This window comes from Taeniopygia guttata, chromosome 12 (assembly GCF_048771995.1).
Source record: "Taeniopygia guttata chromosome 12, bTaeGut7.mat, whole genome shotgun sequence".
NCBI classification, from domain to species: Eukaryota; Metazoa; Chordata; class Aves; order Passeriformes; family Estrildidae; genus Taeniopygia; species Taeniopygia guttata.
This window is the reverse complement of record NC_133037.1, coordinates 16,409,292-16,435,138: the sequence shown is the minus strand read 5'-3', so window position 1 is coordinate 16,435,138 and position 25,847 is coordinate 16,409,292. Positions and strand designations below refer to the sequence as shown.

At 42.6% G+C, this 25,847-nt stretch overlaps 1 protein-coding gene across 5 annotated transcripts in view; it reads left to right on the top strand.

Moving 5' to 3' along the window:
- The window catches only part of MAPKAPK3 (MAPK activated protein kinase 3), a 48,042-nt gene continuing 22,195 nt past the window's right edge, over positions 1–25,847 (top strand). The window contains exons 1-2 of one of the 5 annotated variants that reach the window (XM_072934839.1): positions 1–449; positions 1,212–1,560. In XM_072934839.1, coding sequence (XP_072790940.1) covers positions 1,336–1,560 — 225 coding nt within the window. In that variant the 5' untranslated portion in view covers positions 1–449; positions 1,212–1,335. The other 4 variants (XM_072934838.1, XM_030283034.4, XM_072934840.1 and 1 more) reach the window with 4 other exon arrangements.

Genomic DNA, 25,847 nt, shown 5'->3' with positions numbered 1-25,847 from the left:
TTGGAGCGAAAGTGGCGATTCTCCCCTTCCCACAGGAGCCATCGGGGAAGGGCCGGCGGTGCCACCGCGCGGGCGCGCTGCGGTACCAGCGCGGAGCCGCCGCCGCAGCCTCGCTTCCCCCTCCGTCAGGGCCGCTTACCCCAATAAATTAACATCGTGCTTAAGATCACCGCCCTAGATCACCTTAAAATCACCGCGGGGGTTGTTGCCCACCGGGGTTGTTCAGGGAGCCGAGCAGTGGAACCTGAACACGAGGCAGCTCCCGCTCCCCGCTCGGGCCCGGCCCTGGCCGGTTGTCGGGGCTCGGGCCGGTCCCGCCGCCGCCAGCCCGGTGCGGCTCGGGGCGGGAAGGCGGCGCGCACCTGCCCGGGGCAGCGGGGCGGACCCAGGCAGAGCCCGCCTTCCCCGAGCCGCTCCGGGAAGCCTCGGCTGGGGCCGCGCCGCCACAGGCAGGTAATCGAGCTCCGGCGTGGAGCTGCCCCCGCCCGGCTCCGCCGCCGCCACCCCCCGCTCTCCCGGCTTCGCCTCAGGGCTTTCCCGCCCTCCGCCGCCGCCTCAGCGCGGGGGGCCGAGCGAGCGGCCGCTCCGCTGGTGGTAACGGGGCTGCTGGCACCGGCACCCGCCCGGGGATCCCCCCAGTCCCCAGCGGGACCCTCTCGGCTTCGCGAGCCACGCCATGGCATCTCCACGGACTTCAGTTTTTTGGGAGGTTTGGTGGTGCCTGTCCCTAGCATGTGGACCCAGGCAATTAAAACACGGTCCCAGAGTTCGGTGCCTGCCCAGGCAGTGCCACTCTGGGGTTCAGTCCAGGTGTTCGTGGTTCTCTTGCGTAATTTGGGAGTGTCGGGATGAGGCAGGGGACCATTGTGAGGATTTCTACTTAAAACATTGAGGCAACAAGTGGTTGATGCGGGTTTATGAGCCGAAGCTCTGTTCTGTTGTACAGAGTTTAGCTGTAGTGTTACTCCAAGGCTTAGCAGTTACTCAGTTACTTTTTGTTGCAGTAAAAGCAGTGATTTATACCTGCAGACTGAGAGCTGTGTGTATTGGAAGTGGGGTGACTGGTCTGTGAAGCTCAAGTGTGCTTTCCTGAGGTGACCCTTCACTTCTGTTCTCTCTGGCACCTGGTCATCTTGTTAAGAGAAAAGCGGTGAGGTGGGATAACAGTTAGTTGACATCAATTACTAACACTTGTTTACGTTTTTACTCAGGACTAAATGGCAAGCGAATGGACTGCTTGAAGCACTGGGTTTGATTGCTTAAGAGAAGGGGCTCTGCTGAGATACCCCACAGGAATCTGTCGGGTATCTCTGTCATCCCAGACTCTTCCCTGATATGGAACAAAGTGAAGGTGAACAGGAATCCCAGGCAGAGAGTCACGTGGAGAGCAAGAGCAGCGTGAAATCCTTGCCTGGGGGAACAGCCCATGTCAAACTAGAGATAAAAAAACATGCAGTTACAGACGACTACAAACTCTCCAAACGTGTGCTAGGGTTAGGAATCAATGGCAAAGTACTGGAGTGTTTCAACAAGGAGACAGGCCAGAAATGTGCTTTGAAGGTATGTGTGTTTTGGGCTTTTTCTTTATTTATGGTTTGGAGGCCAAAGTTCATTCCCTGTAAAAGCTACTTGTTCTGTGCTTACCTTTATCAAAGAGAGATGCATGAAGAATCTGAATATGTGGAAACATTGGCTACCACAACGCTGGAGTCCCAGCTTCAGCCTTTTCCAGAATATTCTGTGTAGTTTCCAGAATAATGTTATCGGCTGTGAAAGTCTCATGTTCATATTTAAAAGACAAGAAAGCAGGGGAGAGATCTGTGTCTTGTGTGTTCTGGGAGAAAACTTATTAGATTTTGAATGAACGTATTATGCAATACTCGCAAAGGAACTATTTTGGATCTCGCGCAGTGAATAGGCCTAAACTGTGAAATACTTAAATGTTCATTGATCTTCAGTCTTTCCTCTGTATGAAGATTTTTCTTAAGGAGCATTTCTAGTTGTTCATTTATTTTCCTACTTTATTTTTGTGATCAATTTACCAAAGGATATTTCCTGGGAAAGCACTGATTACACCAGTATGGCACATGAGTTTAGTAGATATTTGTGGTGGTAAGTACCACTTAAATAAATGGAGCAATAACCATTCATTAGAGAGCATAAAGCTTACTTGCCTTTTGTTCTGCAGCTTTTAAACTTGAAAATTTCCTTGGTGCTCTTAAACCACACTATTGGGGAAAAAAGCAGCCTAAATGAGAACCAGGATGGTTCAATACCAGAAGACTAAAAGCAGCTGAAGTAATTGTCATGAGAATTGCTTATGAGTGTTACAGATTCTGTGCTGGTGTTAATCTGGTGGGTCCAACAGGCTTTCAGGTATCTTTCCTTTCCCTAAACACACTCCATGTGTGCTGGGAGCAGAGTGGAGCTGCCAGTGGTCATCTGGAGCCTCTGCCAACAACTGGACATGGTCTCTAGCAAACAGAACTGCTGTTCCCACCAGAGCCTTTGCATTATGATAGAGAAGCCTGGAAATAACCTAGCAGCTTTGGGTATTGAAAAAAAAATTAATAGAGGAACTAGAAAAGCTTATAATACAATAATTTGCTGATTAATTCACATGTTTCCAATGCTCTCATGTAGTTTATCACACTCTTTTTGTATTAGCTTCACATAGCTGACTCACAGAAGTTTATCACAGGGAAACTGGAGGTTTTGACAACAGACTGAAGGTACTGAGGTTTTGCACCTGCCATGGGGAGTGTCACATCTTTGCATCTCTGAGATGATCCATTAATCAGGTCCTTCTGGAGTGCTAGCAACATTAATTTCTAAACTTAGCATACTGTGATGGAGGATAATAGTTAATGCTGAAGCTGATCTGCTGCTTCTGAAGAGTTCACTGGCTTTATTGCTGGTTAGAGGTCATTCATACTTCAAAGGGTTTGCAGTGTTAAGTGCTGGAAGCATTTTAAAACAGAAGTTGCCTTTCCGAAGAGCAATCCAGAAGCAACAAGTATATTCCAGAGCAAATTTTGTAGCTCTGGAATGAAGTAGGAAATATATTCCAATGTATATTAGCATCTGGAAACTAATTTTTTTTTTAGCCCTCAGAGCTGGGGAGAGGGAGAAGAGAATGGAAATTGCTGTGCTCTGATAGAATGTCTTCTGCTTGATGGGTTGGAGGAACCTATGGTGGAATCTCTAATACCTGTGTGTATTTAGCACTGGTTGAGTTGGCTGATTATTTTTTAGAATGTTTATTATATATTAAGGACTAAATGTCCACTTCCCCAGTCATTATAGGTCAGCAATAGCTGGTGTATCACTCAACTTACCCTCTAAATATGTTTGTCATCCTGTTTCCCATCCAGCTGTGGAATGTGTGCACTTTTCTTCTGAAGGGGACAGAAGTATGGCAGCAATATTAAGATGTTTATAAGTTCTCTAGGGAGTTTGAATGGCAGATAATAGTTTGCTGCTTGCATATGTGCATTTCTCATCGTTATGGGTTTAGGTGCTGAACAAAAAGTTAAACATGCAATTAAATAAACTGCCAGCAGCCCAGAGAGAATCCACTGCTCTCTGCAAAGATGGTCTAGTGAGAAGATTACCCAACAAGGAGGGATAAAAACTCTGCTTGGTTAATTTGCAAGAACAGAAAGATCTTTTCCCAGCCCTGAAGATATTTGCAAGGACAAAAATATTCAGAGGAAGTTTTTCCTTTGTTTCTTGTGAAACCTGAACTGGGCCACACAAGTCCCAGACCTGCTCTGGATGACAGTTCAGAGCAAATCATCCAGTCAAAGCAGTTACGTAAAAGGGACAAGAAGCTTAGGAAAAAAATATGCTGAAACAGCTTCAAAGCAGAATTCTTCGTGTAGGGACAACAGGGCCTTGCCACTGCTCGTTCTTCTCAGGTGTGATGGCAGGATTATCATTCACTTACAGGAATAGAAAGTGGAGGCTGATGAAGCTGTTACAGAGCAAACCCAACTGGTATGACAGGTAAAGAGAAATGGAAAGACTGAATTGTAAGTTGAACATGAAAAAAAGGGATGCTGGATGGATTTTTTTCTGGAGGTTGCATTCACATATCCGTTGAGATTTATGTATATTTGTGGACAAATACTTCTAACATGAGAGTGCTTGCTGTAACCTGCTCCTGGGAAAGGAAGAACATCACTCCTGCTGCTGAAGATAAAGTGTAATAGGCTGTTCCTCTTCACATCAAACTTGCCCATTAAAGCAGCTCCTGACTGGGCAGATGGCACTGCTTTCTGCCTGCAGGTTTTCTTTTAAACGGGAACAGAGCCAGCACAGCCAGGGTCTGGATAAAAATTACTCAATGGAAGGAATTTTAGCAGAGGTACTCAAGAGGAAAGGGCTTGAACAAGCAAAAATATTCATCCCCAGAGCCATACATCAGTCAAGCACTCCATGCTGTAATTGGGAGGTCCCTGTTATTGTTGTTAATCCATATCCATAACTGGAACAGGTTAGAATTTCACTAATCATTTTGGAGTGGGAAAACACAAGACGTCCTTTTGGAGATACTGCATGGTTTTGGTTATTTTCCTGAAATACTGTATGGCTTAGTTTACTCTGCTTGGTATTGTGATTTGCTGCCCAGTTTACAATGTGCTGTCAGCTTTGTTTCTGTTAAATTGAAATGCCACAGGCATTGCTGTCCTGCTCCAGAAAATCTCATCTGGTTTCTCATTTAGACACATAATGACGTTTTGGCTGAACAGCACTGTTTCCAAATAGTGAGAGCATGAGGATTTAGAAAAGTAGAAGCATAAACAAAACTGCTGTGCAGGACTGTGGCCTTCTAGAAGGCAGCTATGTTTTGGTCTCTGTCTCCCTTACAAATAGAAATCTTCTCAGATCTCTTTCCATAGTTGATCCATAAATAGCTGTCAAGTGAAGTCTAGTCATTCTTCTATTTTTATCTCCTCTCTGCCAGCCTGCCCCCTTCTGTTCACTTCACCTTTTGGGGCTTTAGGGCAAGTTTAACCTCCACTCCTTTAGCACTGACATCAGCCCAAGTGTTCTCTGCTGGTGTTTGCATTCCTCACTGTCTTTAGGGAGAGAAGGAAACCAAAATAGCTGGTTATCTGTGAGGATAAATATGATCTCCTGGGGGTTGCCTTCCATGAAAAAGAAATGCAACCTGCAGCTCCTTGTTCTTTCTTTCCTTCTCCCTCATTTCTTTTTTGGCACAAATTGCTGCCAAGTGGTTTCAAAATAATACTTCAATGTATTTGATGATCTCCTTTATTTTTGTGGAAGATGGTAGGAAGGGCTCAGAGCCAGAATTAAGAAATAATAAAAGTAGAGAGAACAGAGAGGTAGAGAGCCTCCTGCAGGGTACTGGGGCTTTCCTGCAACTGCAGCTTCAGGATTTTGGTGAATGTTTCAGGATGTAAAAACAGTGTTACACATCATTGCCATACTATTCATCTTCAGTAAACAAATGGTGCTTCTTTCCAGAAGAAAAGGAAGAAGAATTCAGGCATCAAACAAAGACTCTTTGGACTTCAGGAAAGCTAAGTCCCTTGGTTATGGATGCTTTGACACTTTTGGGATGAGTAACTCCTGAGTAGCAGTGGTAATATGCTTCTCCCCTAAGCACTGGGCACATCCCCTGTGTACTGTAGATGCCTCCAGCCACCCAACACTTCCAGATTCAGCTGAAGTGTGTATGAATGGACCTGCTGCTCCATGGAATTGTTGAGGTTGGAAAAAATGTTAAAGATCAAGTCCAACATTAACCCAGCACTTCCAAGCCCACCATTGAACCATGTCCCCACGTACCACATCTACACACAGACCTTATCTTCTAGAATAAATATTGAGCTAAGCCATCCCCTGCCTCATGGAAAATGTGTTGTGCTGCTGAGTGCCAGCAGAAAAGTGACTGTAACTTGCTGATTTAAAGACAAATAGGCATAGCCCAAATGTCAAATAAAGCAAAAGGCAAACACAAAATTGAACACCCTCCTTGCCTTTTGGGTTTGAAGAATGTTTAATGAATTATAGAAATAATAATTGCAGAGCAGGAGTCTCTGCTGTTACGCATAAAAGTATTAGCATAACTTTCTTAGAAGAAGAGAAACAGGTAATGGAGAAAAAAAATTTGCAAAATAAGTCCTTCCCAAAATTATTTTTGGGACCTGGACATAGGACTATCTAGAGAATGTTGTTCTGCTTTCCATAGGTGAGTTGCTGTGGACAGAGACAGGCATTCTGCCTCAGTTTAATTTAGTTTTGAGCTACGTATCTGTCTCTCACTCAATTTTAATGTTTCTGATTATATTAAATAGTTCTACATGACAAAAGCTTTTATTGGGATAGTCTGTTTCCAGTTAATTTACCCTGAAGCTAGGTCATGATTGCTCACAAACAGGAGACTGTACAGTCCAAAGTATTTGTTTTGCAAATTATGTAAATAGCTGGTGCTTGTAAAATACCTTGCTTGCTGCCTGAAGTAAGATGATGACCAAGGAAAATGATGCAGCAGTGGAGAAAGCACTGCACACAGTGAAAGTGAAGGTTATTTTAGGCTGATGATTGCTTGTGGAATAGGAAATGTTAACAAACTTCTTAGATGCTGCAGATTGCATTTTTAGAAGAGAATTATGCCAGATTAGGAATGAAACATTTCAACATTTTTGGCATTAGGAAGAATAACGGTGTGCTAAGCTTAGAACTGTGATGACACTGTGGGAAACCAAGAAAATAGTTGGTTAGGTTTTATCCAGGGTGAAGCAGCTCTTCTGGAATGATTGGGTGTTTCTGGAGGAAATTAGCACTTTCTAGTGAAGTATTCTGTACTCCCCTCTTACCTACCATGTTTCATGCAGAGTGTTTATGCTGGTTTATCTCATGCTACAGTAAATTCAGTGTCAGTAACACAGCATAGTCTGAGTAACAAAGTCCGGGAGCTGTGTTGTAGATCAAAGCTGGATACAGCATAGAATGAATAGGGGTTCAGAAGAGTTCTAGTTAAATGGCAGCCCTGTCTACAGAGGAGTGCCTAAAATATGGATAGCATCAGACTGGTCCTTGAATTTTATCCTTCAGTGCCAATCTTGGTGACTATTATGTAAATATGCATAAAATACCTAAAATAACTTCCAGTCTATTAAAAAGTGGGTCGTTTCTACTGCTACAAGAATTGTTTTTAAACCAGTGAGTCATTCAAGACCAGAGTCTTTGAGCACTTTGTACTTATTGGGGCCAGACTGGCACCTTTCAAAGTGTCAGTTGGATTAGTTAATTTTTAAAAAACGAGGACTTATCAATTTACTTTGAAGATCTGACATTCTTGACTGGTCTTTATTTGAAATATAGCAAATAATTAAGAAAAATAAAATTATTAGTTCAGTCTGAAATAATAGAACCATATGTAATAAATTAATTTTTTTTCAATGGTAGTTAAGCCTAAGAAGCAGAAACAGAAAGCCAAATGTTATAAACCATTAAGTCATCTTGAAAAAGCAAAACTATGTTGATGCTACTTTGCACCTGCTCTGTTCTCCCCAGTCTCTCAGCAAGCTGGCACACGCTATGGCCTGACTTGCGTGGCAACAAAGCTCGGCAAGATCAAGGTGTGTTCCCCGCCTTGCCAGGTTCAAAGACCTGATAAAGTTCCAGATAAGTGTCTTACTCAGCTGCGGGGAAGGTGCTGAAAGCAGAGCACGTGTGTGCCTCGGTCAGACACCACTGATCGCCTGACACCCTCCTCGGGCCAGAAGGCTCTTCTCTGTCTCCCCCTCCTCTCTTTGTAGTATAAATTTTCCTGTGCCATTTAACCGAAGGAAAACCTCGCTGATTTGTGCCAGTGGGAGTCTTGTTACAGGTAACTGGATTTTGCAAATCATTTAAGTGCAAAGGAGCAAGATGCAAGAATTTTAAACTTAATTTACAACACAAGTGTATTTCAGGTGTATTTACTTATGGTCATATCATGTAGAGAGATTCCCAGATTGGCAAAATCTGATAACATTTGGGAAGAATCAGGTCCATACCTGAATGTCAAGACTCACACACATCCCTTTTTCTTTAGTGTATTTTCCTCTGTGGTAGCACCCTGTGTTAAGAGTGGCCTGGCCTGAGAATAAATGGCTTCTTGTTGTCTTTTGTCCCAGTTCAGTTTCAGCAGAAAGCAGAGATTATGTTCATGCTGTGATAAATTCATGGGAAGCACAGAGATGGAAGTGTCGCCATTATTGGGAGCAAGAGCCAATGTGAATTTGAGGAAGTTAGTGGATTAATATCTTAGCTATGAAGCCTGTCCCATTTTAATCCCTTCACTGTATACAGAGATTTATTTTTCCTTTTAAAAAATGATACAATCTTTGATTTATTTTCACCATCATGCAGCATTTTGCGTCCCTAAATATTTTTGCAGTTGGTCTTTGCTTAACCCTGAAGAAGTTCCCATTTCTCATATAACCTGAATATGTTTCCCTGTTTGGGAGGTTTTCCATGATAAATGTGTCTTTAGAACAGCAGACTTTAGGATGGTGTGAATATTCTATTAGCAACAGTACAGCTGTCTGCAGAGCTTTATGTCTTTAATCGGTCCTGCAGAGTTGTGTGAAGTCCTTGTGGCTCTTGCACTCTCCGAAGACACAGCGACAGTGATGGGAAGGGAAGTGGCAGGGAGGTGGCCAGAGCTGGAGGTGGCGAGTAGATGACCTGCTTAATTAATTGGAAAACCGTGAGAACTTCCTTCCATCAGCAGCAGTGAAAGCTGGTGATGTGGTCTGTCTGGATTAGGGTGTATAAACTGCAGGGATTGTGGTATTTTACACAGACTTCCTAAGTACTTAAGATGATTCAAAGCTCCGTAAATGAGATTAAGCTGTAACGCTGCAGCACTTTAATACCTCGGGAGTGAAGGGGGAGAGGATTCTTGCTCAGCATGTAAATCACGAGTGGCCTCTGAGTTCCTGAATCTTTGTGATACCTGGCATTTTGCACTGGAGCTTTCATGGCCTGTATTAAAAAAAAAACCCAAACGTTAGATTTGTGTAAAAGTTAACTTTTCCTCCAGAGAGGTTTGCTTGCTGAATTTGTTTTAAAAACCCCCAAAAAACAAACAAATCACTCTGAGTGTACCATCTTTATGACTAATTTCAGATGATCTGGATAAGGAGCCAGTCTTATTAAAGTTGTACTGTGCACAGATCTTAAGTCTTGCCAGTTCAAACTCTGGCTCTTGTCCATGGGCTTTTTCCCAGGATTGTTTTTTTTTTCTTGAATACGCTCTTAAGGATGCTGGCATTCCAAGTAACAGGCCCTAAAGCAGCTCCTGGGATCTGAGTCAACAAGGGCTGAGGACAGATTTATTGAGGCTGTTGTAAGGGAAGAAACCAGAAAAAAAAAATTGATTGTATATGTGATTTTTGGATGGCATTTCTGAGATACATAAACAAGTTGGGAATGGCAGGGCGTGGAGCAACTCAAGAACTCCATGGCCAGGCCTTCGTTGTGCTGAGGTTTTGGCTGGGTGTTTTGCCCAGGTGTGAGTCAGCCTGGGCCTTGTGAAAGCCCTACAGTGCTGGCTTGTACCAGCCTTGGCTTCTGTTGTACTGTGGGGTGGGGTTGGGTGTAGTTTTGTTTTCAAAGGAGAGCAGTTAAAAACTGGATAGGGAGCAGCTGCCTCACACACCTGTGTTCTGTGTTGGACTCCTGTGTACTCCTTAGCCCTGAATACACCATCTATTTCAGGGGTGAAATGTCCTTAAAATCCCTTTCCAGTGCCACAAGGCTTGGCGTTTGCCAGTGTTGTCCTTGCCTGTTGCTGTAACACAGAAATATTCCCATTTACTTGCTTAATTTTTAACCAAAATTGTATTTTTTTTTAGTGTAAAAGGATTAATTTCTCTCAGGGCCTTATTCAATTTTCCCACATGTTGCTTTTAGTCAATGTGGCTTTGTCAGAAGCAGTCTGGTTTCCACAGCAACGAGTTGTTAGCACCAAAGATGTCAGAGATCCAAGGTGGGGAGGGGAGGGGGCTGCATTTTCTGGCTCAGCTGCTGTGCCACGGTACCGGCCTTGCTGCAGCCACGCTACAGCACAACGTCCTCATTGTCTTCCTGAAGAGTAAAGGCCTTTCATTTTGTTCTACTCTTCCCTTTCCAATCAATTTACAGTCAAAATTTGACACTTGGGAGGTAGATGGGGCTTGATAGTTCCTTGATGCTTTGAAGCTTCCTGTTCTTTCAAGCCTCTGTTGTAAGGGTGCTGCTGTGTCCTCTGCTTTTTAAAGAGTTTTTCTGTGGACAAAATAGGGCTTTTGCATACATACAAACCCTCTAGCAGTAAGTTTGTGATAAAGGGGAGCAGAGCACTATTCTTTCTGACCCATGTTCAATGTCTGCATGTGAATGATAACACAAAAAATTGTCAATCCTTTCTCCTTGCCCAGTAATGTGAAACCTGCTCCAATTAAACCTGCTTGGTTGGGTTTTCCAAGGCACCCATTTCCTTAGGGTGGGAACTGAGCCTCACTGCTACTGACCTTGGAATATTGCATTCTTTAAAAGAATTTTCTAAAACACAGTAAACCTGTGAAATGCATTGCCCCAGGAGCTGAGAGGTTGTGATGCTGTGGAGATCTTGAAAGAAAACAGAACTTCTCTGAGCATTTCAAATGTGAAGAAACCCCCTGTAGTTCTAATATACTCTACAAATTTGTCTGTGATCTTCCAGATCCTGTTGTTACAACTGATAAATACAAAACTGTCACAATAAATAATGGAACTTTGAGCTTCAGAAGGCATATTATTGTTTCTCTTGTGTTAAATGTACTGCTGCTTCAGGGGTACAATATCCTGTCTTAAGGAGAGGGAAATGGAGCTGTGGCCTCAGCTCTGCTGGTGGCTGTGCCTCTGGGTAATGTCCATGTTTCATGTTCAGAGTGACTCTTCCAGAGCAACTTGTACTTGTCCAAACTTGGGTATAAATATAAGGTGAAATAGGTTTTTTTCCCAACAGCTGTTCATATTTAGATCCTTCTCCCCCCCGCCTCCCCTTACTTCTGAAGAGCAGGGCAGGAAGGCACTTTATGAAACTTGGCCTGTGGAAATACAAACAGTGTAATGTTATTGAAAGTTCTTTTCAGGCACATTCTGCTTCTTATTTTCACATTTAATATGAATTAGGGTAAAACCCAACTGCTAAAGACAGTTAAAACCAGAACCTGAAACTTCAGACATGGGTAGTTTAAAGTATTATATTAAAGTATTAAACTGGCTTAAATATATGATGAAATTGTGCACCCCAATGCAGGTTTTAATTCAATTTTTGCCTGTCTGCTATTGACTTTTAAAGGCTAAGCTTTGTATCTGGAATTTGGAAAAGAATTGCAAACTACTTTGGTAGTTGGTTGTATTCTTATTCTTCATTTCACTTTTTTAACAAGTGTCTGGTTTTGCATCAGAGTTCATGCTTACAAAGGGCAAGATATCTGCATACCTGTCTTGTGTACTGGAGTTAGGTAGTTCTCCACATTTATCATGTTTAGTTGTGAGGGTTTAAAGTTGATTTCTTTTTTTAAATGCTTGAAAACCTATAGAGTAGCATCTCCCAAGGTTGCTGGCACTAGGGTACAGGGAAGGAAACTGCCAAAGTGGGAGTGGTGCATGGGGAAAGGTCAATTAATTTAGAAACAGTCCCAGTTCTGGTGGATTGATATCAAGCAGAACTTTTCTCCAGTCTCTTAGCCCTGTAATAACTTATTCCTGGTGCTGAGGTGCTGTTGTTAAAATCCTCTTGAAGGCGAAGGAAGTGTGAAGGTGACTTTCCTTTCCAGCTGGATTTCAGGAGCCCTGCTTGCCAGGGTGTGTCTGTTGTGGCAGGTGTGACTGCCTTGGCTTGGGCTGGGTCTCTGTGCCTGTTACTGTTGAAAAATGGGACAAGACACTCAAGATCTGCAAACACTGACCTCTTGCTGTACTCGGGAGGAGCAGAAAACAGCAGTGTACATTATTGATAAAACACTTCATACAAGCACAATTAGTCTTTCCCACCTCTCTGTTGTCTGAATCAGTTGTGGAGGTGTGAGGGAGGGTGAATCCTGTCTTGTGTGCACAAAAGCCAAGTCTCGTGGGGAAAATAAGGAAAAAGTCCTCACAAGTGTAGGTTCAATGAAACATCCAACACAGCAATAGTAATTTATTGTTAAATGGTTCTTGCTGTTTGTGGCAGTATTCATTTTTGGCAATATGAGGCAACAATTGTGTAGGACTGCTTGGGTCTAAAACCAAGTAGGATTTTTCCTCGGTCCTGCAAGAAGGGAGCAGGTTTCACAGGAGGGCAGTTCTGGAGGAGGAGAATGGCTCAAGCTTGGAGGCTGGGCAGTCAGAGTGAGAAAGAGCTGTGTGACAGAAATCTGAGGGTAGCATGGGAAAATATCCATGATCCTGCTCAGTGTGGCGTTTCTCCCATGTCTTCTTTCCCATCTATCCTAAGCATCAAAGCTCGTGAGGAGATTGGTGTTTTCTGGTTTTGTTTATGTAAACCCTCTAAACTCAAACACCAGAGGCCACTCAGAGTGCTGTGACTGTAATTGTGTGCTCAAAAACTGCTTTCTAACTCAGTCATGCAAGTTCCAGATATTTATTTTCGCTTCTTGAGGATGCTGTGACTGGGAGACCAAAAGGGAAATTTCTGTCTTTTAAACTCGATCTTCCATCTGAATTTGAGCAAGTTAAAATAGGGATGGCTTGGTAGGGGGAAGTATTGTTATTATCACCACTGGTCACCAACTTCTCATGTGCACAGCACACCACCTTCATCACCGAGGAGCAGTGCTCTGTTTTATATTAAAAATTAATAACATTAATGTGTCCCATCATCCCTTGGTTTCCTGTGATGTAGGGGATTAACAGGAGACTACTGCTTGTCATTCCCTCTTTATGTGCACAAAAGCATTAAATGCTCTTTGGCTGAGATTAACACTCTTAATATATTATTAATATATAATGTTCTGGTTTATGTTGCTTCTTATTGCCAAGGGCTCCTCACCTTCTCTGAAGACCAGTATCCTTTAAAGCTCCCAAGTCCACCAGGTTTGGGTTTTCTTGCAAAAGAGCACACCAGGATAGAACTCCCTCAGTTTCAAATTTTAACTTGAAACCATTCATAGGAGGAACTTCTCTAATGCAGTGACCCTACTAAGAAATTAGGCTGCATTGAGGTGTCTGTTCAAGCCTTCAAATGATACTTAAACTTTAATTAAAAAATAAATAAGCTTTAATAAGACAGTTTACATTTTCATACCACATTTAATCTAAATCTGCAAGTTACTAATTGAAATACCTTCTACCTGTGGACTGTAGCAATCTTTAGATTCCTGTGCACATATTGTTGCATGATAATACAGAATTCTTGACTAGTGCTTTGTGTCTGCATAGACCAATCATGTCCCTGCTTCAAAACTTGTGGGGGTTTGATAATTTTCTGTTTACTTGTAGGAAATGGGTTCATTACATTTATAAAGCACTTTGCTAACACACAAATTGAACCCTGAGCACGTTGGGAGCTGTCAGTGTGTGTTGGTCACTGATTCCTGCAGCTGAGACATCAGGAGCAGGGATCTCTCCCGCTTTGGTGGGACTGAGGGCCATTAATGCTCCAGAGCTGACTGCTTGTTTGGTAGGCAGTATTTCTAGGGAGCCCAAAATCAGTATTCCTGGGAACTCTGACATACTCTCCCTTGTTTGGGAGACCTTCATCTGCAAATACTCGTGGTTTTGTGCTTTCAGTTTATTCCATGCTTTTTAACTTTTTTCTTCTGTGTAATCAGAGCAGAAGTTGATTCCTTTCTCTTCCACCCCCACCTTTTTCTGCTATTCATTCTCTGGAAGGATTACATTTTAACTACTAAATGTCAGCAAATGTCAACTTTTGCTTCCACCCCAAAACTTCAAAAATTTTATTAAAAATTATATGAGGGGAAAGTAATCTGTGAAACATCACTCCATACATTTTCCCCTTTTTCCTAAATTCACTTAGCAGTCAATAAATAGAAATTGAAGTTTTGAAATATGATTAAATTTGCTGCTGTTTTTTTCCCAAACTACTAAATTTGGTGTTTTCAATATATAACTTTTTTAATAAGGCACAAAATAAGAGAAAAAGTAAAATTGCTTTAAAAATAAAACCAGAATTTGCACTTGAACTTTTTCTGAGGCAAGATAGAACGGTATTATCTCTACTTTTTCTTTACAGTTGATACGCTTCCCATTCAGTGAGGCTTTCCCCCCAAATTTTATTTTATTTTTACTAGTTATATAGAAATATAAGCTCTGGTATATTATTTGCATGTTTCTTATTTTCTGAAATCATGGACCTTGTTAACACAAAACGAAATACATTAGTTTGCCCTTTTTTTCTTGTTTGTATATATATTTGTGTAAGAACATGAGAGCCAAAATTTGTATTATTCAGATAAAAGGGAACAAATAATCATTAGTTACTGGGAACACTAGTCCACTAGAGGCTTGTTAGTAACTGCAAATATACAAGAAACCCTAACTTGTAGGATGAGTAACTAAACCAAAAAATTGTAAGATGCCTTTCTGCCTTTTTCCTGAAAAGCCTATTGGAGTTTGACTTGAATTGGGAGTTCAGTTTTGAAGCTCTATTTGTTTGCTCACTGACTGTGAAAGTAGAAGTCAATAAGCATTTTGGGGAATACTCAGGTTTCTGTACATTCTGTAAATCAAGGATATAGGAGAGAGGAGTCCCCAAGCAGATGGTGCTGCTGCTGTTCCATGTAACTGTGCTGTCTTTGTGCCTCTGACCCTCCACTAACCCAAGGTTCTTCCATCTAACACTGTCCCCATGAGGTCTGTGTTCCAACCTCAACATTTACATCTTCCTGTCTCTCCACACAGAATTATATTTTTACATCTTAAAATTTGCCAAAAATATGAGTAGAAAAACTTGGATATATGAGGCTTTTATTCAGCAGAATATGCCAAAGTTCACCTCATAATTTTGTTCAAGTGTTCCCGTGGAAGACTTGGAGGAGTTATGAGGCACGTTTAGTATTTCTGCTGTTTGGCCAAAGTACATTTTACATGCAGTTGTTACTTTTCCATGTGGTGTTAGAAGGCTGAGGGAGCAGTGGGGGTCCCCTGTGCTGTTTCCCTCCAGGCTGGGCTCTGAGTTGTGCTGCTCTGCACAGTGGCTGCTGCCTATGGAGCTGTTCTGGGGGAAGAGCACAATCACTGCCCCACAAGGACTCCTTGGAAAGGACAGGCTTTCATTGCATGAGGCCAAGGAGTATTCTGGGATGTATCTGTTTCCCCAGTGCACTCCACTCGGGAGGCATCTCCAGTACCACCTCCCAAATGACTTCTCTGCTGAGTTGACCAGGTCCAAGGCTGAGAGCAGCTGAGTTGATCAGGGTGATCTGGATGATGACCCCACAGATGCTGAGAATGGCCCAACTCAGTCTCTCAGCTGAGTGTTCCTTATGAGGACGAGCTGAGGGCACTTGGTTTGTTTGGCATGGAGAAGAATGAGGGGAAACCTCACTGGGGTCTTCAGCATCCTCCTGAGGGGCAGGTATTGATCTCTTCACTCTTGTGACCAGTGAGAGAACTTGAAGGAATGACAGGAAGTCAGGAGAGGTTTAGGCTGGATATCAGAAAAATGTTCTTCCCCCAGAAATGGTGGGGCATTCCCCAGGGAATGGGCCCAAGGCTGTCAGAGCTCCAGGAGCATTTTGATAATGCTCTCAGAGACAGGGTGGGGTTTGTTGGGGTGTCTGTGCAGGGCCAGGAGCTGGACTGGATGATCCCTGTGAGTCCCTTCCCACTCAGGATACTCAGATCCTACGAGAGGGGTGACCCAACATTGGTGTCAGACTTCAGTCTGTAACCTTCACTTAGGAAAGACAGCAAGGATTTGTGTCTGCAGCTGGCTGATCGAAATCCTGATCCAGCTGTTAGCACTGCATGGCTCACAGGAGCCTTGGTTGCTCCCAGAGCTGCTTCTGTGCACTGAGCATCAGCCTGCTTCCCCTTCCCTGACACTGCTGTTGGACTGGGGTCTCTGCTGGAGCAAGAGACAGAAGTGTAATAAAAGCCATGGAATTGGCCAAACAGTCTCGGGCTTCTTTAGTTTGATTGCATTTATTTAAAATTCTCTTCTTAAAATAGAATTTATTATTCATTGCCCCACAAGTCAGGAAGTGTGAAATAAGTATCTTCTAATTTTACCTATTTTATTGATAGCTTGAAATGGTAGAAAAAGAGGCAGCAAATTACTTACCCATAGACTTTGTAAGATAAAAAAAGGAAGGTACACAAATGATCTTGTATAGCCCAGTAGAACTGAGGAAAATAAATTAATAAGTATAGTGGGGCTGAAAGACATGGAGGTAATGACCCTTCCTGAAGGAAGAGAAAAATCAGATAAATGAGTTTAAGAATTATTGATTTTATTATTTCAGTTAAAATAAAACAACATCAGAGTGGTAGAAAATTACTTTTTTTTTCTTAAAGGCAGTGTAGTGGCACAATTTTGTGTAATATAATGCTGAAATGAAGATAATTCCTAGTTTTGATTATTGGATCAATCAGGCATTAATAAAGGTATCAAGTCTTTTATTCAAGTCTTTGATTCTTTACTACACAGAAAAATTAGGCTGTATTTGAGCAAAGCAAATGAAGAAATTGCAGTAAAAGATGCTAAGGGTTGTGTAAAGTAATTGATTCCTCTGCTTTTGTAAATAATTTTCAAGCAGAAGTGTGAGGTACAGATTAATAACAGTAAAGTCATCAATACAATGTTACAAAATCAAAACAAAGTGGAAGACATGTACTTCTCCAGAAGATATGCGAAATAGACAGAAGTAAAATATTAAGCCTAATACATACAAATACTTGAGTTTATCGCTTCTGGGGATTAATTAATGACAGCTCAGTGGCATTAAAGAAGTTAAAGAACTTTCTGTGGAGACCCTCAGTTATATTTGATGCATCAGGGTTGATCTGTTTCGCTACAATAGTGTTGGAGCCATTTAATGTGTGCATGGAACTGCCTTTGCAGCCTGCAAATCTCAGCATCAAGTGACAGATACTGCCTATCAAGGAAACATCAACCATCTGAATTGTTCCAAAGCAGATCATTCTGGATAAGGGGTGTTTGAAGGGAGAGCAGTGATGAAAGCTGAATAGATGTGGTTTGAAGACAGCATCAGGAAAAGGCATCTCAAAATACTGATTGCTTTCCTGATGTAATTAGCCTCTAGGGCAGCATCAGAGTTCATTGTGGAAAAAACCCAAAAAAAATCACCACCACAGTCATTGTCCTTGCTCAGGCAAAATATCTGTAAGCTGAGAGAGTGGTTTATCTTGGTGAAGACATCAAATCTGTGACTAATGTGATAAAGCTCAAGTAAAAAGAAATAAAAATAGATGTCAGAAAAAATTATGCTATTGTGAGGTCAATGCTATGGGTGCTCTTTCCAGGGAACTCCACTGTGCCTCTGGAAAGAGGCCGAATTGGGCTGGACCAAGAACTTTGCTTCCTGGTGGGATTGCCTTGGTCTGCATGGCCTCACACATTTTAGTATTTTGACAGATTTGAAAGATGGCTTTTCCTGTGCTGAACTGAAATGGTTTTGCAGGAATTGTTTGGGCAGAATTTCTTCAACCTTTTCTCGTAATAAGACTAAAGAAAAAAGTTGTTTTGACTATGTAAAATACAAATGTAGTGTCAGTAATTTGCCAGTTACTTGGATTTGAGGTTTATTGAGGGGTGCATTTTGTTCTGGGCGTGTCTTGCCCTTTCACCCTTAAAATCATCCCAAGTTCCAAATCTGTAATGATCAGTCTGCTTTCACATACACAAAGCTCCCTCATAAATAGCATTTTTTGTATTGTAAACTGAGCATTCAGATGTAGGAGATGTCAGGATCTGTGCTGTGTCTATAGTTCTGACTATCTTGCACTCTGTATTTTCTATCCCACTTAAGGATTTTTCAGTGCACAGACAAAAATATTGGAGTGGTAAATTATTGATTTCAATAGCTGGTTTCAATGTCCTTGTTCAGTGTATGGATTTCTCTGTTTCAGGTTAGCTTAGACCTCCTCTGAAAACAGGGTTCAGGTTTTTGTGCTTTGAGGTGTTTTCACTCTAATGCCTGGATCACTGTTATTTTCACAACGTGGCTGTAAGATAAGTTTGCATTGTCTCTACTTTGTGTATGTGGAGCAGGTGAAGAGGTTAAACTTGTAAAATTGCACTGAATTTTGTGAGCTGCCTATGGAATATCTCCAATGAGGGTGGCTTGGGTTTGGTTCCCCCACAGCTACAGCTACAGATTGCTCTTGAACTCAGTCGAGCTTTTCAAACCGCTGCTGTGGCCCAGGACTTTGGCAAATCCCACCACAGTCCAGGCCCTGGGAAATGAGGAGCAGCAATTAGGGAGTACCTGTGTGGCTCAGCTGACTTCCTGAGCACTGCATGAGACTTCAGGAAGAGCAAAAGGAGAATCCTCAGAGTAGCATTCAGCTGTGGTTCAACCACAAGACGCTTCTTTCTTATCCTGCACTTTGCAGTGCCTGTGCAGAGGAGATGGGAGGGGCTGCAGATGGCAGTTCCTGTCACTCTGCATCCCAGCCTGCATCCTGACTGCGTTCAGGTTGTGCTCTGGTGTAAGGATCAAGTTAAAGGGGGAGGAATAGTGTGTAATAATATTGTTTAATACATACAAAGGGAGCAATATTCAGGTTACTCAAGCACCTTAATCCTGAAGTTCACTTATGTTAGAAAGACCATTTAAATCATATTATAAAATATGTATTTTGCTTTTGGTAATTATCACAAAGACCTATTCTTATCAAGTAAAAGATAGACAAATAGTTTGGTTTTTTTCTGCAACATTTTATTTATTATATATTTATTGAAAGGGTATTAAATGGTTCAGAGAAAACAATTTAGAGAAACAGCAGAACTGATGGAATTGCTCAGTTCTGCTGTGTGCACAGAATTTATATTATTAGGATTTATTACAGTTTCTGTCATCTCTATTGAAGATTGCCAAATAATTTATGCCAAAGCACCCCACTGCAGTGAAACGTGAGAAAGTGACATCCAAAGACAGGTTTTGTCCCAAAAGAAGTCTGTAACCCAGGAAAGGACCTGAGATTCCTGACTCCAGTCTCTTATTGGCAAGAGCTTAGGCTTTTGACCAAGCCATAGCAGTCCATGGGCTGCCTGTCTGTAAATACATTATCCTGCCAGAAAAATCCATGGTGAAGCCTTCCAGGCAATTCCAGGGCTGTGAGCTGCAGGAACCTTGGAGTCAGTGCCACATGGAGAGAGTATCACACAGCAGCCTTCAAGGAACACTGCTCAGGAGTTCAGTGGTGCTTGGGTTATTGTTGATGCTGCCATCAGTCCCTTCCAATAAAGTCTCACTGTTTTTCCTTTGTTCCTCTGAAGCCTTTCCAGTGAAACCTGCAACCTGGGCCTCATCTGCTTTACTGCTAATTGATTTATTTTTTAGTCAGGATCATGCAAAGAAGATGGCTCAGTTTTTACTTCTTCATTTTTCTTTACAAAAGTTACCTCATTTGCCTAAACTGGATCAGAACTTCAGGGGTTTGAGTTGCCAAAACTTTTTTTGCAGTTACTTCTATGTGTGCAGTGGTCACAAGACACACTGCAAATGGCCTTGGTGGGAAAATAAACTGTACAGGCTGGGTTTTCCTTTCCAATTCTTATTGGTCTGGGATTAACAGCTCAACTGTAAAAGAGTATCAATGTGTCTGAAAATTTTAAACATTTCTGAAGTTTTGGAACCGTGTGCCCTGAGCAATGCAAAGGATCCTTTTTGGGGTATTGCAGGAGAGAGGGAAGGCTCCAGGGCTGGAACAGAGGCAGGGAAGATGTGGAATTGTGGATGTGATGCCTGCTCTCTTGCATGTGTTGGAGTGGTAGCTACCACTGTGAATTCTATTCTAACTTTACCCAAATAATGAAGACTTGGAAACAAGATGTCTGAGCTAAATGCACAATAAATAATAAATCCCCACTGAACACAAGAGATTATTGATAATAAGAAAATCTATCAACAGTATTAACAAGCAAAGAGCGTGGAAATGGGAAAGATAGGGTGAGGAATGTGACTATTGACTGTGTGCCCTGGATTTTAGGACAGGCAAGAACAAATGTGTTTTGACAGGTTTGCATAGTCAAAGGAGATAATGTTATTATATGTGGCCTAGATGAAATCTGGACTGAGAAATATTGCTAGAATGTGCAACACTATAGACTATTTATAAATCTGTAATATTTACATTTGATGGTATCTTTGCAGAATGCAACCTTTAAATTTCACCTTTCAAGTGCCAGAGAGCACTGAGATTTAAATATATTTATATCTTTTTCTTCTGCCAGATATCTGACTTTGTACCTTTGTTGCAAAGTATGTAAGATAACTGTGTGGTTGTATCCAAGAGAACAAAGTTATTGCACAGATTGCAAAACAGCCAGAAATTCAAGGCCAAGGCCCGCAGAGTTGAACAGAGCTCAAAGGTGGGGAGAATTTATTTCCAAGCTTTCAAAGACATGGGCACTGTGCAGCTTTAAAAGTTGCAGCCAGACCTCTTTTGGGCAGAGCAAGAGGTGGGTTTGTGGTCAGTGTTAGAATTTCATGTTTCCAGACATGTCTAAAGTAGCATGGCAGGCTCTGTGGCTCACTTCACTCGATTCACATTCTTGGATTGGTTTTTTGTTTAATTTTTAAGTTCAATTGCTTGATTTGAATATGAAACTTAATTTTTTTTTCTTTTTGGTTTGTGGGTTTGGTGCTATTCTGGGATAGCCAGAATTTGGGTTGTGAAAAATAGGCACTTAGTCATTTGAGTTAAGCATCCAGACTTCACTCCTATTCCTGCAGCCAAACCTTATTCCATCTTTCTCAATGGGCAAGATACAAGATAATTTTTCTTTCTGATTCAGAGGCTGAATCACCCTTTATTAGAAATTGCCTGGGTAAGCACATTACAGAGTTATGAAGAGGCTTCACTTTCACATTCCAAGTCCCAGTTCTTGTGTTCTTTTCACAGAAGGTTCCCCAGGATGCATGAGTGAAACAGGTATTTCTGTAACAGTCCTTTGGGAAATAGCAGGAGTGTTTTTCCAGTAGTTCTTGCTATGGCAGTGTATAATCTAGAAAGTAAATGCAGCTCTGGCCTGGCATCCCCCGAGTCCTGGGTGCAGCTCTCTGCTTCTACCACTCTTGTGAAACTTGCCTTAGGGGTGTCTTCCTTTTACAGGCTCTCTTCTGAGCCCCTTTCACCCTGTAATGAATCCATGTATCCCTGAGGAGGTTTTCTTGCTAAGGCTCACCTTTTTTTTGTTGTGTGACAATTGGTTTTGGAAATACCTCCCTTAAAACTGAGCAGAAAATGGCACTGTGGTTGCATGAAAACTGTCAAATACAACATTTTGTATCCCCTGCACTAAGAAACACCCAGGAACTTTTAAAACTCCTCACAAGAAGTGAGAATATCCATACTCTTCCCAAAATAGTCCTTGTTTCCCCCTCAGCTGGGCTCTGAGGAATTCAGGGCTGTGTCCCTATTTTGCCAGCTTGTGTTTCAGGTGTGAGAACTGGGAGGCACTGCACTCTGTAGGCCTGCAAAGAGTTCTCTGTAAGAGCTGGAAGAACTCAGGTAGTGAAGTGGAAGACCTTAATCTAATTCAAGCAGAGCAAGGATCTGGAAGCAGATTTCTGCAGCCAGACTTAATAGGAATTTGGCTGTGCATTATCTGCTCTGGAAATCCAGGGTCTCTTGGTGCTTTTCTATGGTTCTGTCCAGGACCTATGAATGCTTTTCTACTAATCTGCTGTATATTTTCATGTGGAAACTTCTAGTTTTGACTAAAATAGTTCTAATCTTGCAGTTGGAAATACAGATAGTGATAATTATGAATTCTGGCAGAGTACCCCCCATGTTCAAAATATCACAGCCTCCTAGTTTGGAACAGTCACTTCTAAGAAGAAACTGAGACTTCAGGAGTTTTGAGTTTTAATGCATTAAGATTTGAAAAATGCCTCCAGCTCCTGCAATAGTTGGTATCATCATTTAGTATTAAGAAGTGTTTTGAAAGGGATCACATTTGATGACCTGGTTGAGCTTGCCCTGCAGAGCTGTGTGATGAGAACAATGTATCACTGTCTTGATGTTCTTTCCCTAGACCTTCAGGGGTTCTCCTCCCTCACCCACAGGAGAGCTCTGGGGGTGGAGAAGCCTGTGGTGGCAGGCACACTGGGATGATTTTTGGAGGTGGTCTCGTGCTGTTTGTGAGCTGCCCTTGTAACTCCCATTAGGGAATAATGGGGGCAGGAGGGTCAAATGTGTGTCTAAATTGACAAACAAATGACCCCTCCCTTGGTTATGAAATAGTGACGATGGATCAAGAGACGGTTTCTAAAGATTTTCAAAGCAGCCCCTGCTTGGGAAAATGTTATATGGTCATATATAAATAAACATAAAGAATTTTTGGTGATGGAATAAGGATTAGCCCATGCAAGTTGAAATTACCACCACCTGACAGGTCTTGGACAAAATCCTGCATATTAAGCAGGTGTCATCCAGATTTTCTGGGGTGTGGCATGATGTTCAAAATCTGCAAATTCCCCTTACCCCTGCAGTCTCCACCTGGGGATCTGTCTTCCCATCCAGAGGAAAGAGCATCATGGCTGTGTGCCTTCTTCCCTTGCCACTGCCTGCTGTGAAGTGTTGGAGCAGCTCTGTGGAGGGAGCAGCAGCTGCATGCTTGGGCAATCTGTTTTCCTGTTAACATGGCTTCATTGCAGGGATATTTTCCTGTTTCCCTGCTGGGTCACATCCAGGAGAACGAGACTGGATGAACACACACTGCCTCTGTGAAAGCATCACCTCAGGAGTCAGGAGCACTTCCATGGGGCAGCTGTTTCCAGGGTATTGATGTTAGCTGGAAGCAAGCAGGTGGCTCCTGAGTCTCTTTTCTGTTGCCCCAGCTTTGTCACTCCCTCCTCCCCCTGCCTCATCCCAGACTCTCTCTGAGACATGCTGACTTGTGGAAGTGAGCCAACATTGCAGTGTACCACAGGCAGCTACTGCTGCAGGGAGAGGAGGGGAAGGACAGTGCCTTAAGAAAGGGAGACGGATATGCTTCAGCTTGGAAAGATGAAAATTGCCTAATTCCTGGAATGATTCTTGTTTTTCATCAGTGCTTTTGCTACATCTCATTCTTCTGACCCCTGTGCAGTCCTCTCAGCATGGTGCTGCTTTAGACAAGACATCAAAACATCAGACTTCCAAATATTCCTGAGATCCTCTCCTTTTTCATGTACAGTCATGAGGCAGGAGGAAGAGAGGAAATTATTCAGGAATGGGAAGGAAATGCTCTTGATTTTGGCAAAAAAACATCCTTCCATTTAAGCTGCTCTGCTCTACCTTTGTAGTGTCCGACTGCTTCCTGTCAGCTGTTTGCAGGGAATGTGGACCATTCCTCTCTAACCTCTGTCAAAGAAATGGAACATGAATGTTGGGGAAGGGGCCCTCTGCTCACACCTTTCACTCCACTGCATATCCTGTTACAGAGAAAATCTTTAGAGTAGGCAAGGTGGCTAAAAACTGAAATCAAGTGGGCAGCAAAATGGAAAGATAATCCCTTCCGTTGGGATGACTTGGGAAATAAAGTCTGCTTGCCTGGAGTAGCTGGAGCTGTGACTCACCCGGAGCAGGAGTTCTCAGCTGTTGCAGAAGAGTCTCCAGGGCTTGGGCTCTCAGACAGGCAGGGTGGGAGCCTGAGTGGGCTGGGCAGATGCCAGGTTTGGATGGAGAAGGGGAGCTGTGGTCAGGAGGATGGGGCATCTACCTGGTGAGGGGATCTTAATTAATGGTGGCTGGCAGGGTGTTTAAGGTTTCTGAAGGGAAATGTGAAGGGGTGTATGGCTTTGTATGAACTAGCAGATCCCAGCTGTGTTCCAGGAAGTGTTTTCCAGCATTGTGGATATTAAAGAGTCCTTAATCAATAATGAGTTCTGTAAGGATTAGCTGCTGCAGGAGTGTGCTGTGGGGCTTGAAAGGAAAGTTGTGCTGGATTCTGCTGTCATTGTGACAAAGCAGAGCTCTAACCAGGGGTGGCTGAGCCAGTGCACCCAGCAAAAGCCATCAATGAGAATTGTAACATAAATAACAGTTTTACTGCAGTGTTGATTCTTGCCTGTGTTTATTCTATCTGTTGAATTCCCCTTCCTCCCAGAGTATTTTTATTTTCTTTCCTTGCCTTTCCTGTGTACTGGTTTACTTAGCTTTAGAACATATATTCAGACAAAATAAGGGCAGCAACTCTTGGGAGAACAATCTACTTTTTCTCTTAATGGCTTCCTTTGCATTTCAAGCTCTGCTGAATGCCGCAGAGTTTTGTTTCTGTTCACAGTCACACTATTCTCTGTCATGTCGTGGCTGTACACAATAAGCAGTTCCAGGGATCTTTATGCCTGGAGGACCATTAAGCTTCCATCCACAGAGCTATGTACTGAGTTGTGCCTCAGAAACAGATCCAGATCTTTGCTTGAAAATGCCAACGGCAGAGCTTGCACTGACACGAATGTGAAAACATATAGCAGTGGTTTGAAGCACTAAAGAAATCTTATAGATGTCCTTGCTGAAGGCTTTAGGGCTTTGTTTCATTTTTGCAGAGGAGTTAAATTGCCACAGGTGACAGCTTTTAGGATTGAGTGTTTGATGTTGTGCTGGCCAGAGTCACTCCCGTCAGATTCCCAAGAACTGGGTCAAATCTCAGTATCTCTGCTGTGAGAGACGTGACGTGGAGTTGCTGTAGGTGCCACTGATGTCAGGGATTTAGCAAGTCTCCCCTTAAGGTGATGTTTAAACAAAGTAGATGAACCCCATAGAATGGGAGAAGGAAGATTGGAGAGTTTTTGTTTATTTCTGGGTGCCTTGGATGATTTAGGAGTACTTGAGACAGACGATGCAGTAGGATAGAGACACTGCTTGGTCATGAGACAGAATGCACAAATGTGGGTGTAGAGGAAGGAGATGTCGAGGAAGAACAGCTCTGTCTGAGAAAGAGCTGGCCTGGGGTGGCACATTGCCAAGCTTTGCATGCATGGATGGCAACCTGAAATTCCTGTGGAAGGGGATAGGAAGTCAGCTAAAAGGGAGTTTAGGTGTGTGGGCAGTGGCATGACACGACAGTTCTGAAATTTCTCTGCCAAATGGTGGGGCCATGGAAGAGAACAGAGCTGCAGGTGTGGGGGGAAGCTCATTAAGGTGTCAACTGTCCCAAAATGGGGCTGGTGTGCAGAGAAGGGTGGAAAGACAGACACATGGCAAATGGCCACAGCAGGAATCCAGCAGACAACCCAAAGAGCCTCTGTCAAGGTCTTCTTGGGAGTTCTTGAGTGATTTAATCTTCATGACTGTAGTCACACATGCAAAAAATACAGAGAAAGGCTAGGGGGACAGCTCAGGTTTTTCTCAGAGACACTGTTATCTGTAGTTAATGAGATTAAACATGTTCTTAATTTCTGCTTCTACCTTGTTTAGTATTATCTCATCTGTATTAATTTTCTTACTGCTGATTAATGAGAAGGCCAGGAAAGAGAATATCAGACTTGGATCTTCTCAGTGCATTCTGCCACATCCTGCCACACAGCAAAACTGTGCCATGGCTTATTAATGTTGGTATTATTGCCCTGCTGTCCCACACAGCAGTACAGGTGATTTTCATGGTAGTTAGAACTGAAATTAGAGCGCTCAGAATAGCATCTATATTTGCTCTT